Source organism: Rissa tridactyla, chromosome 4, assembly GCF_028500815.1.
Source record: "Rissa tridactyla isolate bRisTri1 chromosome 4, bRisTri1.patW.cur.20221130, whole genome shotgun sequence".
Lineage (NCBI taxonomy): Eukaryota > Metazoa > Chordata > Aves > Charadriiformes > Laridae > Rissa > Rissa tridactyla.
In genome coordinates, this window is record NC_071469.1 from 3,368,333 (window position 1) to 3,382,949 (window position 14,617).

Here is a 14,617-nt window from a genome sequence, read left to right on the forward strand (position 1 = left end):
GTGCCTCGTCTCAGCGAGATGTGGCCGTGGGCTGGGCTAGCACTCCTTGTGCACATTCTGTTTTAATTCTTGTAGATGTATTCTTTTAGGTTCTGCATTTACCTGGGATGAATTTTGTATCAGTGAGTTTCAGTAAGCAGTCCTGTTTGGAGTTATGGTATTTGGGTACTAATAATCGAGAGATTTTCATCGGAGTTAATCAGATGTCTGTATTTATGTAGATTTCTTTCCTGTCACTTAGGCAGTGATGTCTCAGATTCGCTTTACCCTGGCAAGCATTAATACTGCCTTTGGAAAAAGTGGTTCTGCCCTTTTCATGCCCTGGCTGTTTGCTTCTGGCCCTCTGCCATCTTCCCCCTGCTGCTTATGCAAACATTTGCATAGTGATCCAGTTCAGAGACGTGACGGATGCTGAAACTAACCTCCCAAACCAAAAAAAGCTGGTGTTTAAGCTGGGTCGATGCTTTGTTCTGCTTCACTGTTCGTGTTAGTGCAGAGATTAAAGCAGGCTGGGGGCAGGAGTGAAGTGGGCTGGGGAGCAGGGGAGGGTGGGATCTCTTTTTCGGGATGCAGTGGCAGTTATTGCCAGCTTTAAGGTAAGAGTGGAAAGTGGAAATGGAACTCATCAAATTGCAAATTGCCTGTTGGACTTGGTCTTCAGTTCAGACTTTCTTCCACATGACCTTTCATCTCCGGAGAGGTGTGAAATGCATGGCGCGTTGGGATTGTACCCCCCATCTTCAGTTCTGTCTGAAATGCATTTTTGTTTTAATATTATTATAATTAGAAAACACGATGCTTGATCTTTTCCAGCATTTTAATTTAGTAACTTGGCGAGCTGGTTCTTGAGCTGATATATATAATCCCGAATAAAGCCGCAGAATCCAAGTGTTAGGAGCTCTGGCAGGTTTCACACAGATGGAAATCCCTTTCGTGAATAGTTTTTCTTCAGAGTTAATGATTAAATACCTCTTTCTAGCAGTTGCTGTTACTCTAACAGCAAACTTTTCTCACAGTCTGGTTAATGGCATTACTCAACCCCTGACAATGCTGCCTCTGTGTCTGGGATATTCCCACAGGTACATTTTTAACTCATCTGACAATAGCAGTCCAGAGGGCTTCTCCCTGCAGGCAACAGGGCTGTTATTGTGCAGATGAATGTTTATATAAAAATAGGTTGTTCTTATCATGACTAGAAGCCGGTGACCCTTGAATTTGAAACCTTGCTCTGAGATCTAGCCTTATTGGCCTTGTCCAAGACATTTGATGCATCTGCCCCAGCTGTATTTTAGAGAGAGGAGAACTAATAACTGTTGTGATGAGTCCGAATGGCCACTTGTGTGACACATGGTAACAAATCCAAAATCCCCAAAACAGGCTGGGGAAGGAAGGGTTGCATCCTTTAATGTCCTTTATTGGTTTCCCTACCAAAAGTTAGCCTTGGTCTTAGGGGTGCATTTTTTTCTGTCTCGTCATATGGCCAGAATCCTGGGGGGAACCTTTGCCGCAGCTGCAGCGTCATTTTGCTCCCACTGGAGAAGCTCTTGCCGTAGCGATAACCGGAGACGTGCTGCAGAGCAGTGGGATCTCTCTGCACATCCCTGTTTGCTTTGGGTGGTTGTCAGAGATACAGTGACCGTTGGGTTTGCTCTGGGCAAACTGGACAGACACACCTGCACTCCCCATCATCCAGTTTGCAGCTGCTGGTGTGGGATATGGTAGGGAGGGGACTTTATATGGGACAGATCTTTTGAAATAGGTTTCTGTGTGTGTAGGGAGTGGAGCGATAGGATGAGGGGTAACAGTTTTAAACTGAAAGAGGGGAGATTGAGATGAGATCTGAGGAAGAAATTCTTGGCTGTGAGGGTGGTGAGCCCCTGGCACAGGGTGCCCAGAGAAGCTGTGGCTGCCCCATCCCTGGAGGGGTTCAAGGCCAGGTTGGACGGGGCTTGGAGCAACCTGGGCTGGTGGGAGGTGTCCCTGCCCAGGGCAGGGGGTGGCACTGGGTGGGCTTTAAGGTCCCTACTAACCTGAACCATTCTATGATTTTATGTTCCATATTTACTAACGTGAAACTAGAACATAGCCATAATTAAGTTGAAGATTCTAAAACATGATTTTTGTAGTGGGGAGGTGCGTTGTATATCGTATAATACATCTATGTTTAATGAAGACACCCTGGCCTGCATCTGTCCATATCAATATTTTAAATCCTTTAGTAAATATCAAGTTTATAATACTTAACATAGTTAAAAATAAATCTAAACATATATATTTAATAAATTCTTTTCATATGATGTTTAACAACCATAAGGCTCCAAAAAATGGATCAGTCTGTGGCTGCTCTTGCTTTTTTCCCTGCTGTGCCAGTTTGCGCTCACTGGAGCACACTGTTCAGATAGAGAGCGAGTGAGCTCTGGGAATTGAATTTCTTGCCTTTTGATAATCTGTGCACTGTGGTAATTCCAGTCTTTCATAATGTGCTCTTAGTCTTTTCTTTTTTTTTTAAAAAAAAAAAAAAAAAAAAGAAAAAGGCAGTTAGACGGTCATGCTACTTGCCCATGTTTTTTTATTTTATTTTAATTTATTCCTAGGCTGTTTTCAACTCCCCTTGATGGTTGGGTGGTAACAAATAGCAGGATAAGAAATTCCTGCAGATTTTGTGAAAGTTCCTGGCTGCATAGAGACAAAAAACCCCATATCTAAGAATAGCACCTGTGAGGGGAAGGCAGCAACCTGAGCTCAGCTTATTTCATCTGACCTGTCGGCCTGAGAAACGTAACCCAGCAATAGCCATAGAGGCAGAGTAAACATCCCGGTGCTCCTGCAAAGCTGAAGTACAGTAATAGAGAGAAAAAGTACAGTAATAAGGGTAAGCATATAGCCATCCTTTTATCTTTCATCTTCCAGCTGTCGTACGCCCTTCCTGTGTCAGAAGTGGTGTTTAAGCAGCTGGAGCTCATGTTGGCTTTGTTCAGCCGGCGGTTAGGGGATGTGCAGGGGCAGGGAGGGAGAATCGTAGAATCACAGAATGGTTCAGGTTGGAAGGGACCTTAAAGATCATCTAGTTCCAACCCCCCTGCCCTGGGCAGGGACACCTCCCACCAGACCAGGCTGCTCAAAGCCTCATCCAGCCTGGCCTTGGACACCTCCAGCGATGGGGCATCCGCAGCCTCCCTGGGCAACCTGTTCAGTGTCTCACCACCCTTACAGTAAAGAATTTCTTCCTGATATCCAATCTAAATCTACCCTCCATCAGTTTGAAACGTTACCCCTCGTCCTGTCATTACACTTCCTGATCAAGAGTCCCTCCCCATCCTTCCTGTAGACCCCCTTTAGGTACTGGAAGGCTGCTATAAGGTGCCCTCAGAGTCTTCTCTTCTCCAGGCTGAACATCCCCAACTCTCTCAGCTTGTCCTCACAGCAGAGGGGCTCCAGCCCTCTGATCATCTTCATGGCCCTCCGCTGGACCCGTTCCAACAGGTCCATGTCCTTCTTGTGTTGAGGACTCCAGAGCTGGACACAGTACTCCAGGTGGGGTCTCACCAGAGAGGAGCAGAGGGGCAGAATCATCTCCCTCGCCCCGCTGGCCACGCTGCGGGGGATGCAGCCCGGGGTGCCGTTGGCTTTCTGGGATGCCTGGGGCTGGGACACGCTGGGAGCTCAAGGTATGGGGGTCAAAAATAAGGACAGAGGACGTGAGGTGGAGCAAAGACTGTCGTGGTGGTAGTTTTGATAGTGAGTTTACTTCCAAGATCTTTGGAAGCTTGTTTTCATTCATGTGTTTTGCTCTATACCAAAAGCAGCCACTGATGTATCACATTGCCATAACATACAATCAGCTTAAGCATAGGAAGCCAAGATCTGTTGTGTTTTTATAAAATGAAAGAAGCCATCCCAGACAATCGTATCAGCCACACCAAATCTATATTTTAGCTCTGCAATATCCTTTTGAACCAATGAATTGCTAACTGGGAATTAGGGATCTGGGATGCTATGTTTTCTTCTGCTGTGCAAGCCTAGGTAAACCAGGCTGTATTTTTCCTGAGATAATAGTTTTGGTTGTGGAAAAGTCTTTGGAATATCACTAGGATGAAACTAAAACAGTTCCTAAAAGATAACAGCTTCCCTGTGGGAGCTATGATAGCAAGCATCTCTGGTTAACGAATGGTGGTGTCTTCCATTTCCACGCAACTTGAGCCAAACAGCGAAATTGCCCGATGGTGTCTGTAGCTTTAGGGAGATGTGCTTGACCTCTGCTCCCTGGCAGTGTCTGCCCTACACTGGGACCTCTACAGATCTAGTTTCTCCAGTGGTTAGAGTGTCTGGTTTAAAAAGGCCTTTAAATGATCTCCATGGCGCTGGTGGGGCATCGCTTCCGTTCCTTTTGCCACTGTAGATACAGTCTTTCATTATCCTTTCCATGGTTACTTGTGCATTTTTATTTTCTATTCCAGAAAATTAGGTGACTTGTGCCTTGTTGATGCATCTCCAAGGAGTTCTTTGTCCCACTATTTATTAAACTTAAGTGCTTGATACCTGGGAGTTGATTCTTCAGCTAGTAATTTCCCTTTGCTATTCCATCATGAGGTATTTCTGGGTAGTTTTTGCATGAAAATCCGCTTGCCAAAACTGTAGGAAGTTTTTTTTCCCCCAATTCAACTCTTTATTTGTGTATTGTATAATTGCAGTTTACTGCTGTCTGTCAGAGGAGTTTAATCCATCACCCTGGAATATTTTGCACTCTCAAATGGCTTTAGGGAGACACAAACCGTGTGATGATCTTATCACTGGCCTATACCTCTTACGCTCTTAATACTGTGTATCGACCTACTGTATTTTGGCTTCGTGTGATTTAGCGTTGGTAGATAAATAAGGAAGCCATTGAAATATTTATGCTTGTTATTGACTTTAAGGTGCTTTGGAGAGCAGCATTAATCTACAGTTCAGTGAAGCAGTAAGAAAATGAAATACTCCCTCAAGAGTTTTCTTTTGTAAATAGAGCCTTGCATTAAGCTGCTGTGAACCGGCATGCATTCAGATTTTTGAATGCACTGTTTTTGTCTTCATTAGTAATTATAGCTGAGGGTAATAACGCTGGAATTGTCCTTCATCAGAAATAACAATAAGGCTTGATGATGTGGCTATGTGATGTGCTTTGGAAATGCTTGCCCTTGACCTCAGGCTTTGGGCCTGCCTCGCTGCTGCCTGTCCCCGGGTGTGAGCTCTGCCTCTGACATATGGTCACCTTAAAATGCTAAATGACAGCGGTAGCCTTTTATGCCCGCTCTATAATCATTGCCGTGTAAGTGACCGGATGGCGAAGAGGAATGTGTAATCTGGTTGTGATATTTAGTTGGCTCAAACTACATCATGAAACACAGTGGTAAAAAATGTTCCCTTAGTCCCTGCTGTTGTTTGACTGTATTTACTTTGGGGGATCTGACTATGAGACCATTATAAAAACCATATATTTGGATATCTCAGAACAGTTACCTGGTACGTAAGTGACTGTGGCCAAGTGAGTTCACCCTTCTGTGTTTTATTTTTGCTTTAATGTCGTCTTTTAATAGGGGCTGATAGTGGAATTGTTTGTTTGTTTTTCTTTTAATTGATTTTTTTTTTTAATTAAAAAGCAGAGAAGTTGCCTTGGGAGGTTTCTTATGGAATATATGAAAAATAACGTTTAAATTTTTCTGGCCTCTGAAAACTGAAAAAGTGCATGGTTACCAAGCATTGCAAAGTTTATGGTGGTATTTTCAATTTTTTCCAGTACACATATTTCCCCGTTTTTCAATAGAATAATAATTTTCATTTCCCAGAGAAACTTTTAGTTTGTGGGACAAAAAAAAGTCTTTTGCTGCTGTAGTGGGAAAAACCCAGAAGGAAAATGTTCTGCTGTTCCTACTGTGAGACCTCTGAATACAAATGTCCTTACGTTGGAATAAGCATTACTTTCATTTTAGCCTAATTTATACCACAGATTAAAAATATTTCTAAAAATCTATATTTGAATACATATAATAGCCAGATTTTGGTAGTGTTGATATTAAAGGATGTTGTATGAGCCACAAACCATAAAGCAGCATCTGCATCTGTCTGGCTCCCTGTAGTATTTCATTTTTTTGGTTGATTCCGCTCTTTCAAAATACTGTCTTTTATTGAAGCTTTACCTGTAGAGTTTCTCGATGTGCAGGATGATATTACTTTAGCACCCGTTTTTCCTGAAATGTCTTTTTGCACTGGGGGAAGTCGGCTTCAAAGCCAGATCTAGTTCTAAGTACAGTTTACAAGAGTGCTATTTAGCGGAGAACCTTGTAATTATGCTGGGTTTTTCTGGATCCTTTGGGAGGTTGGGTGTGCCTGGGAAGAAAGGTCATCTCCCCTTTTATTACTTTTTTTCCTTCTCTTGTCCTTCTTCCTCTTCTGTAGTAAATTGGTAGCCAGATTTATTTCCATTATACTCTGCGTACCCACATAAACTACAGGAGGAAATACAAGCAGTATAAAACATACAACTTCATTGTTAAATGCATGTTACTTCCAAGAAAACAAAACTTGTAGCTGATTCATTTTTAAGACTTTAACTGTAACCTATCTTTTTTTGTTGTTGTTGTTTCTGCTGTGTTTTGGCAGGATAAAAATCTTGAACATGCCTCGTAGCCCAACATCAAGTGAAGATGAAATGGCACAAAGCTTTTCCGACTATTCTGTTGAATCTGAATCAGACAGCTCCAAAGAAGAAACCATTTATGACACAATTAGAGCAACCGCAGAAAAGCCAAGCAGCAGAATGGAAGACAGTCAGAGCAACACGTTAGTGATCCGAATTATAATACCCGATCTGCAGCAAACGGTAAGGGGTATTGCGTTACAATTTAAAAAAAAAAAAATAATTAAATTATTAGCTTTGCCGCCTTCAATCTGCAGTACATCTGTTCTATTTTATGATAATTTTTTAACAAATTCCAGGCAAAACTTATGTCCTGTTTTCTTCTAGTGTCTAAATTTTTTCCCCAATGGTATGTCTGACTGATTGGCACTGACTAAATGCCAATGGTATGTCTGACTAAAGGCACCGTCCCGTCCAAGAGGGTGCGTTTAGTATGTTAACTTGATGAAAGCTCTGATCATAAAGCACCAACCTGTCTGATCTGCATTCAGAGGCGTTTTGGCACAAGAAAGAGAATTAGGCATCTAAAATCTCATCAGAAGATGAGGGTTGAACCCCAAAATCACATTATCTCTACAAAAGACACATACATATGTAACCTCATTCTCTTCTTTACTTTCTCTTTTCCTGATACAGTTTGTGATTGATGCTAGAGTGGGGTCTAGCAGGAGGTCATCAAATTCTCTCTCTTTACCATATTAGTTGCCTTTCTCTCTCGTCCTCCCGCGAAAAGATATCCTTGTTAGATAGCTGGTGGGTTTTAGAGCATAAAAACCAGGGAAGCACAAATAAATCTTTCATTCCTCCTTTGCTGCTATGCCTTTACTTACATGGTGGTGTTTCTCAGACTTCCACCCAGAGAAGTCAACACACTCCGTTTGGAGAAAGAATAAAACATAACATCGTACTGTTCCACAGTTTTCACAATGACATGAAATGGCTATTTTATTCTCTTCCACCTCCTCACCACTTGTACTGGGAACGTATCACAGAGGGTAAAATGAACCTTTTCTGATTTTTCTGGAGGAGTCGTTTGCAAGCTAACTTGTGGACTTATGGCTATATCTCACATCCCTAAATCTGTTGGATGAAAATAAATCTTTTGTTGAAAAGCCTCTAATCTCTCACGTCTTACAGAGAGAATTGAACGGACATTTGTTAAAAATGCCTGATTAACTGAGTAAATGAGGAAAAAAAAAGTTGTTTTTTTTTTTTTAAATTAAAAAAATATCTTGGCTGTTCCTTACGTATTAGAAATCTACAGTCCAAATTCCTTGCTCTTTCTCAGAAGGACCTACGAAGTTGTGTTTCTTTTATGGTTGAATGTGTAACATTCAATGTCTGCAGCGTTACAGGCATCAAGTAGGAAAAGTTTGCTGTTGTAACTGCGTAAGTACAAGAATCCCTGTCCTCCACAAGTGCTATGACAGGAATGACAATCTTATCCCGGAGAAGGTCTTGGGAGTTACTTACTGATTCTCTGTAGAATCACTACCTGTCCAAGTTTGTGATTAATCGTCTAAATTACCCTGGGCCTTCTTGAATGCTATTGTCGGGTTTTTCAATTGATGGTAGGCATCAGACTTTTTTCATTTCAATGATGATTATAAAAACACATTCTTTTTATGGATGTGTGCTACATACATCACTCCGTGCTGACATATAAGATCTACTTCATACTGTGCTGCCACTGAAGATCTATCTCAGATGAAATTATTCCTTTCTTTTTAATTAAGTTCATTTTCAGAATGATAGAGATGGCCTGTCTACAGGCTGACAGGGAAGAGCTGTTCTGACAGTGTGGCCTCAGGTGTGGTTGTAGATCTCTCTTCTTAAAGCCCAGTCTACACACAGTGCTGCAGAAACTCAGAGAAATCTGTGTTGGAGTTGGGAGCATTATCTCTTAAATTCTTGTACTTAAAAAAAAAATCTTTTAAATGAGGATCTCTGCTGAAATTACAGTACCATTTGTTTATATGGCGTGAGATTAACCTCTATGAAGAAGAAGTGGTGTGGGACCCGAGCTGGAGAGGAGGGTCTTCAGAGGGCAGAGCAGGACTGAGGCTGCTGTGGGGTACACACGGGATTTTTATTAAATCCTGGCTGAAGCAGCCATCACCTTGGGTCTTTCATTTCAGTGTTGATTAAAATACTGAAATGCACAGTGGTACATCTTAAATTTTAAAGGATTTTGCCAGTAGTGAAGTCCCCTGTCAAGGCAAGCTCTGACTGGCCATGGTTAGGGTTTTATTGATGATCCTACCATCATCATCTTTGACTCTGTTCAGTGCTCAATGAATACATCCAGTAAAATGGAAAGATTAGCTTTACTTGCTAGGTTTACTCTGCTGTTAAAAACAGAGGGACGTTAGCCTCCTGAAGCCCTCTTATTTCATTACTTTTTTTTTTTTTTAGACCAATAATAAGATATTTACTGACACTATTGAAACAATTGTTTTTTTAAAATTCATTTTGTGCAGGAAATGAAATAAATGGAAAAGTATTTTTGGTTTTGTGTTTCTTTTGTTCATTTATATTGCTTTACTTTTTGCACTTTCTTTCCTTTTCAATAAACTCTTAATGAAAAGTAACTCAATGGTTTTAACCAGTTTTATAGCAGATGATCTATTTCTGATTTAATTTATCAGCCCACAAGCCCTAGTACAGAAAAGTGAAATCTGGGTTTAGGTTTGCAAACAGCAAGACTGATAAGCTATCAGTAGCATAGCAAAGATTGTATATGTAAATGCTAAATGTAGCATAGCAAAGATTGGAGAAGATATATTTCATGAGCTGTGTTATAGCTACAAGCCAAATCCAACATACACCCCGTTTGCTGTATAATTATAATTAATTTAACATAAGAGGTGTTTAAAATTAGTCTGTTTAATCAAAGGAGCATGAAATGACATCACTTAGTTTTACATTTTTAATCTTTATTGCTTTTTAGAAAGTATGATCAAGAATATATTTGTTTAAAAGAAGGCAAGTTTAGGGTTTTAGATAAAACTCAACCCACTGGGAAGCTTTAAACCCCAAGCTAAACTCACTAGGAATAAAAGTTTGCTCATCTGCAGTGACTGGTGTAAATCACCTTTATTTCATTGCACGTATGAGATAAGCAGCAGGCATCTTAAGTAGGATGTGCTCCTACAGAAAACTTTATTAATTGTCAGCCATTGCAGAAAATCTCTCTTGTTGCCCTTTTATTCTCATTTGAGAATGTAAAGATAATGTAAACCTTGACAAGTTCATACAAAGCTCTTATGAAGACTTACTTTTCAGTTCTTATATAAATTCTTTTTTGTCTCCTTTTCAGTTCAGGTGATAATCATAGAATCACAGAATGGTTTGGGTTGGAAGGAACCTTAACTAACTCATCCAGTGCCACCCCCTGCCCTGGGCAGGGACACCTCCCACCAGCCCAGGTTGCTCCAAGCCCCGTCCAACCTGGCCTTGAACCCCTCCAGGGATGGGGCAGCCACAGCTTCTCTGGGCAACCTGGGCCAGGGGCTCACCCCCCTCACAGCAAAGAATTTCTTCCTCAGATCTCATCTCAATCTCCCCTCTTGCAGTGGAAAACCCTTCCCCCTTGTCCCATGGCTCCCCTCCCTGATCCAGAGTCCCTCCCCAGCTTTCCTGGAGCCCCTTAAGGGACTGGAAGGGGCTGGAAGGTCTCCGCGGAGCCTTCTCTTCTCCAGGCTGAACCCCCCCAGCTCTCTCAGCCTGTCCTCCCAGCAGAGGGGCTCCGGCCCTCCCAGCATCTCCGGGGCCTCCCCTGGACCCGATGTATTGAAACAATGCTTTGTAGAAAGAGTAATTTCTTATTGCTTTTGTGTGTCATCTGTATTCAAGTGTCATCCTTAGCACAGGAGTGTGGAGAGTATTTAACTGAGTGACCGAAAGATTAAAATGAGCTCAGTAAAAATACTGAGGGAACGGAGAGCATAGAAAACCCTCTGTATTCACAAATGTGTCTATAGGAGAGTGGGTAGAAAAGCCATATTATCTGGCATTTAATTTCCTGATTTAATGAGCCAGGAGGCTCAGCTTTAATAGATTCTTTATGGAGGCAGGACACAAGTGTAATCTCTTTTGACCAGAAGCTTATTCGCAGTGCATCCAGCCCAGAGGGCTCTGGCTTGACGATGACCCCTACTGCTTGCTATCGAGATGGAAATGGCAGTACCTGACTGGTTCCTCCTCTCTTTGCAATAGTGGTGCAGGGTTTTGTGGCAGCTTGGGCAATATTCAATTGTGTTTGCCCTTAATGTGAGGATGCTTCATCTCTGGGGCAGCAAAGGTCAGTCTCATGTTGTCAGTGGCACCGCTTGATGACAGATCTGCGTCTTTCCTCCTTGGTAAGCAAAGTTGCAGCAGTCAACAGCCCCCAGCAGTTTGATGCCCAAGGTGGCTCCCTACCTTGTGCCTAAAGGTGTTGAACGTCTTTTTGGACACAGAAAACTGTGTGAACTGACATGTTTGCTCTTTCCTCTGTGATGCCTGGCATAACTGACCTCGTCCTGGACCTTTTTGGTTTGAATCCAGGGTAAGTCTTCTTGTATCCCTTTCCTTTCTCAGCCCATGGAAGAACATGTCACAAGTGATTCTGCCTATGACTGGAAGGAGTCTGGTTCTTCTCCAGTAGCTGTTGTCAAGAAAATCTCCTTTGCGTGATATTCTGACAGTGATGTCCAACCCTTTGTGCTTAGTATCGCTCTTTTTCCCAGACTTGAAGAACAGATCTGTCAGCCAGATTTAAGAAATGTTTAAGGAATTCCTTGTTTTAAGGAATGTTTTCATTATTTTATTATCAACGCAGGGTGGTTGTTGAGCTCTTTTGTTTTATCCTCTAGTTATGTGCTCCCTCTGGGTTAGATTTAAAATCAAAATGCTCAGATTTGTATGTTTTATTAAATTCTGATGCTGAGATGGGATTGGGTCTGCTGAAGACTTCTTTGAAATGCTTTCCGCCCATCTGTTCTGCTGCTCTGCTTCAGCAAGGAGCATTTACTGACTCTTCCCGCACCTGGTTTTTTCTATATTGGACTTTCCATGCAAAATGTTGTTTGGTAAGTGGCAGTTTGGGAAAGCAACAGCTTAAGTTGTAGCTACTTTTTAGTTTTCTGCTTCTAAATTGCTTTTTATACTTTTATATCTTTTTTAACTTTTTCTAGTATTTATTGACCTTTAGGATTAAGAATCTTTTAGTGCTTTTCTTTCTTAAAACACTTGTTTAGGTCGTGCAATTTTTATCTTACAAAGGTAGGAACCCAGTTGTCACAACTGCAGCTTGAGTCACATCTTTTGCTTAAATTGTCTCCATTTTTACTTGTTTCCAGTCTGTACTGACATCCTCTGCCTCAGATCTATTCCAGGTTTTCCTTTGCAACTGCTCACGAGTATTCTTCTCTGTCCCATTCGGTGACTGATTCTTCATTGCTGCTTTCTGTTTATAGTTGATCTTCCTTCTTTTTGTCTTCAGTTTGACAACGGAAACATTGTGGGTGCTGCTGTTCTTATGCCCTTGATCTGGACAGGGGAGCTGACTTGCTCGTGTCGATGTGGCCAGACTGGTTTTTTTGACCTTTCATCTCATGAATTCTGTGTTTTCTGAATGCATTCTGATGAAGGAAAGCAGTGCCTCCAAGAATTAAGGTGAACAGCGAGCACAAATCAAAATGAGCGACTTGCTCTGTTTTTTTCATGATACCCGACTTTCATTTGCATTTTCTACTTTTTGGTTGTCACATGTCTAATATCGCCGTCTTCTACTGAAAGGAATAACTTGTATTTTGATATTCTGACAATCACATTTTGGAGGCAGCTGTACAAACCGTTTGTCATGGTTCCTCTGTTGTAGCGCGGTTCTCTGTGACTGACAGCTTTGTGAGTCTGATGAAAAAGATGTGTTGGATGATAGATTTTGAACAGATAAACGTTATTCCTCAGAGATTCTGTATCACGAACATTATTCCCATTGAATTAATATCTTCCCTTTATCTGGAGTGGGTGAGCTATATTCTCCCCTTGCTTCTAGTTAGTGGCTTTCACCAGTGTGCAGGAATGCATGATTACAATTGACCACGTCTCTCATGATGCAAAGAGCTTTAATATCAAAACCACGGGTCTTATATTTCAGCAACCGATGTTGACATGCTGTCTTGCTGCTAGACTTGGATTTTGAGTGGCCTAGTGTCGCTTTGACAGTGGTGGTTTTGAGCCACTCGGGCCTTCTGTTTTGGTTCTTATTTGAAAGAACTGTTGCAGTTTTTATAGTGTATGTAGCTAGCCTTCAAGACAAACTATCGCATTTTATCTGGTCTTGGGATGCAACAAAAAGGGCAGAAAGAAGAGATCCCACATCTGTTAATGCAAAATATCTTTATGTTTCATATGCGTTTCTGTAGTTCTTTGCCACTAAAGTATCCCTATTTTTTTATTTTTATTTTTTTTATTTCACTGAAGATTAGATAAAGTTGTCCAGCTTTTTTGACTCAACTACTGTCTCATTTCCTTGTGGTCACCGGACCATGTGCATCTAGTGAATTCTTACTTATTTCCTAATTAAAGCAGTCTGTGTGTAGATTCTGCTGTGATTCAGCGGATGTTTTCAAGTGTGGCAGTAGGTGATGACTCATCTACATGACAGAGATGATGACTGTGGTGGTCTCTGTCCTGGGAGGGCTGCTGAGGGACAGAGAAGTGGTCCAGGGGAGGCATTCTGGGGCAGGCTGATCTAAAACACATCCTATGCAGCATTTGAGTGGTCCTTCTTATCCCCTTGTTCAGCAGCTGCCTCTGAGAGAGTGGGAACAGCCTCCATCTCTATCCTGCCTGGCTTCATGGGAAGCATAAATACACTTTTCTCACTAGTTTCACTTACTCGAGTCTGAGAAATTTTGGTAGGAAACAGTTGTTCGTTTATTGGTTTGCTTTTTACGTCATTGTTCTTACTTAATTCACGAGAAATTACTAATGGGATCAACATTTATTAAAGTAAGCATGTTTTTGTTTCTTGTGAATCACTAGAAAAGCAAGGGCTGTGAATAAATTAGGTTTTGAAATTACTAGTTTCAAAGTGTTTCCGTATTTATTCTGCCATTGAGGACTCTATAAAATATTGTAGCTAGTGTGGTAGAAATATAATAGTGCTATAGTTACTGGATAACTCATTTTAAAACAAGCCTTTGAGCTACAGCACAAAAGGAATCCCTCACTGCCGTTTCAGTCCAGTGAAGGTGCTTAAACTATTACGTCCCGTCCTCATGCATTATATGAACGTGCCAATGACAGGCCTATGGACAGCAAACTGGCCAATTTCAGAAGATAAATATCGTGTGTTTCTGCAACGTGTATAAACACCGTAGAAAGATTTATTTTCCATAGGAATATATTCTGAAGAAATTGGAAATTATTTGTAATTTTGCCAATATAGCAAATCTTTGACAGTTAGAAACACACACGGTTATCTGCAATATTTGCGTGCAATCAAGGACATATAGAACACAAGAATAAACCAAACAAAATTAAATATGCCCAATTCTCAAGGTGCATTAAAATAAACAGATTTAGTTGAACTGTGATCGGAAGTTAGTGTTTTGTATTGTTAAAATCAAAGCAGTGTCATAAAAGTCCAAAAATAATTTCTTTCATGTAACATTTTCATGTAAGAAAGGCTTTCCTGGGAAAAAATACATGTAATTTCAAAATTATCTTTGCTTCTTCCCATTTTAGTAGCATTTCTTATACTCTTTCAGGACATGTGGATAATGACAAGTCACTGCATGTTGATCCAGGATGGAGAAGTTAAGCTCATAACGTACATTGTAACTGACAATTTTTAGAGCTGCTGAAAACTGCTGATGTTTGAGTCCAAACTTTGTATTGAAGTTTGAATCCAAACTTTGAATCCATGTAAGAGTCATGGGGCAAGAGAGGTTC

The 14,617-nt window shown here is 41.2% G+C and overlaps 1 protein-coding gene across 1 annotated transcript in view; it reads left to right on the forward strand.

Moving 5' to 3' along the window:
• Nucleotides 1–14,617, forward strand: part of SHANK2 (SH3 and multiple ankyrin repeat domains 2) — a 407,070-nt gene that overhangs the window by 81,083 nt on the left and 311,370 nt on the right. Inside the window, exon 9 of the mRNA XM_054200512.1 lies at nucleotides 6,637–6,856. Coding sequence (XP_054056487.1) covers nucleotides 6,653–6,856 — 204 coding nt within the window. The 5' untranslated portion in view covers nucleotides 6,637–6,652. The remainder of the gene's footprint in view (nucleotides 1–6,636; nucleotides 6,857–14,617) is intronic.